This window comes from Phanerochaete carnosa, assembly GCF_000300595.1.
Source record: "Phanerochaete carnosa HHB-10118-sp unplaced genomic scaffold PHACAscaffold_736, whole genome shotgun sequence".
In the NCBI taxonomy this organism is placed as follows: domain Eukaryota; kingdom Fungi; phylum Basidiomycota; class Agaricomycetes; order Polyporales; family Phanerochaetaceae; genus Phanerochaete; species Phanerochaete carnosa.
In genome coordinates this window covers 1-2,601 of record NW_006768363.1, presented here as the reverse complement: position 1 = coordinate 2,601, position 2,601 = coordinate 1, and the positions used below count along the sequence as shown (strand labels likewise).

At 55.2% G+C, this 2,601-nt stretch overlaps 1 protein-coding gene across 1 annotated transcript; it reads left to right on the top strand.

Moving 5' to 3' along the window:
* The first annotated feature begins 1,514 nt into the window (after positions 1 to 1,514).
* Positions 1,515 to 1,804, top strand: PHACADRAFT_266438 (uncharacterized protein). The gene has a single exon (XM_007403084.1). It carries the CDS (start codon positions 1,526 to 1,528, stop codon positions 1,730 to 1,732), a length of 207 nt encoding a protein of 68 aa, XP_007403146.1. The 5' UTR covers positions 1,515 to 1,525; the 3' UTR covers positions 1,733 to 1,804.
* The last annotated feature ends 797 nt before the right edge of the window (positions 1,805 to 2,601 follow it).

The window sequence follows — 2,601 nt, the reverse complement described above, 5'->3', positions numbered from 1 at the left end:
GATGGCTTTCATCTCGAGGCTCTCGGGCGCGAGTGGCCGGCGCTTGGTCCCGCCCTCGCTGGCGGCGGTCGACTTTGTCGCTACCGGTTGTCGTGCAAGGCGCGACCGCAGAGGTCAAAGGTCGCTCCTGCCACGCGGTGTCATTCCTCCGCATCGCGACGACCGCAGTGGGGAGTAGTGTCGGCGGTAGGTTGTTCGGTACTGCGAGGTTGTCTGGTGTGTTTACTACGCAGTGTGCTCGCGCCGTGCTAGCCACGCACCTCCGCGACCTCCTCGTCTTCCTCCAGGCCGTCAAGTGCGTACAACAGTTATGCACTGCTACGGCTGGGGCGTAAGGTCGGGGAGCTGAGGGCGGCGGCGTGTCGCGAAGAATGGGAAAGGGACAGGAGGTGCTCGGATATTGAACGTAAAATCCGGCCTTGGAGCATCGTCGTCTCGTTACGGCCTCAAGAAAAAATGGCTGGTGGGCCAAAGAGGAGACGCCATTTTTGACGGTAGGGATGGCACGGAACAACGGCCAAAAAAAACGAAAGGTGATGTCGTCGTTATTGTACTCGCAGACCCGTACATAGTTCTTGTCGTGACGAAGATGGCGTCACAGCAGGTACCATAGGTGCGCGCGGTCCCGCCTAGATTTCCGTCGTCCAAATACACGATGAAGGTTGCCTGAGAAAAGTAAACGTCGGTGCCACTAGCGGTGCCGTTATATTGCGGATTGCAGTCGCCGACTCAACGTGCTTTACCTATTGGATGTAGGCATTCTCGAAGCGTAGGTTGCCCACTCGGTTCGTCGGTGGGCCAAGTACGACCTGATTCGCGAAGCACTGTGCGCCGCAAAACGAATTGAGTACGAGGTGCAGTCGTGTAAAGCACCCTGCAACGGCGGAAAAAAAAATCCATCTCGAGCGCAGATTGCCGGGTCTTAACTGGTGTCTCTTAAGATCTTTAGAGCTGATGAAGGGATGAAGCCAGGGGGTGTTCGCGAGCGTGATGATGCAAGGGGATTTTCTCGGTCTTCGCAGAGAAAACCGTCTATATCAGTTCCATAGTTTCGGTCAGAAGCAAAATTTGCCCCGAGAACTAATGAGACGTACGAGGACTCGGGCCGCTGCGCAAGAAATGCGTCGTAGCTCAGGTACTTATGTGCTCTTTCGCGCCTCTGCTCTTCAACGCGATGATGCCTCGCTCAGCATCGCGCATGACTTGGTGTCTCCGAGCTTCAGGACGTTCTTCTTTTCTTCTCATACGATGTTTGAAGCCACTCCTAGGCTTCTCGAAACTAGTTAAATTTCGAAGGCTGGTGCGGCCGGTGGTTCCAAGACGTCTTCCCCTGGATCGTGACAACCGCGCCCATCTTGTTACGCCTGAATTGCGAGTCTTTGGTTCCTTCACCATTGGCTCGAAGGGTTCTATCTTGGAGACGGCACACAGCGGGATGTATACGAGCGGGCTATTGTAAGGTTTGGCGCGGCATCCTGAAGTAATTCTGTGAGTTCTCAGCCAGCAGTCGACCGACAGTGAGTATATGTGCGCACCTGAGCCCCAGTCCCACAATAAGTTTCCAACCTGGAACCTTTCCCACCCAACTGGTGTTCCCAGACCTCGAGCCCGGTTGCCTGGCGAACTGCGAGACGCTACAAAGCGGGGTGTGGTGGCTTGGATACCGCAGCTCGGACAGCGTTGTTCGGAGATCTGCCGAAGCGGTACTATGCAAAGGGCGAGACATATCTGAGGATATGCTCTAAAGCAGCTTTCTCAAGAATGAAGCTGTATAAGGACCGGTGCTGCGAGGCAGACAGCGACTGATGGTGGGCGTTGAGGAGCAGAAGTCGGGGTCTCGGCCGGCACTGAAAGCGCTGGAGACCCCGGACGCCACAAGGCCCAACTTTTGTCCCAGGTTGGGCCCGCTTCCAGCCTCTTACATGAACTTCAGGCGGCACCGTCATTTCTACATAGCTTCTCTGGCTCTCATACTCTTGCCATCTTGCATGCTATGTACATGAGGTTCGACGTGTCTTTGCGGTGCGTTTCATTGCACACATCCGAGCGTCCTCATGCTCAATGTATATTTATACTGGCTCGTCTGGATACTGGCTCTTTCTCAGACAACCAGCGTGGCTCATCCGATCTCGAATCCTCCCCCAGTGTTGTATCTGGATCACGTAACTGTTATCTACCGCGATCTCGCTCTGGATACCTACTAGTGATGTGCGGGCCGGGCCTCAAAGCCTCCAAGCCCGCCAAGCCCGGCCCAAAAAGCCTGGCCCGAGTCAAGCCCGGCAGCGGGCTCAAGGCCGGGCTCGGAGCGTAGTCAAGCCCAAGCCCGGCCCGGAAGCCCAGGCTTGGGTGTGCTGGCTCCGTTACCGTTCCCTGAGTTCAGAATGAGGAGAGAGCGACCTAATATGCACATAGAAGACAAAATGTAGATATTCTAGATGTAACGGCTCCCGCCGAGCACGATTGTGCATCACCATCTGGTGCCTGCCGTAGGCACACGCTCGTGGACTTCGCTGCGACTCGACTTGTTCTGCAGATGTAGATCTTCTGGAGGTTATAATTTAGTGAGTACATGCAGTATTAATCTACTACACCCAAATACAT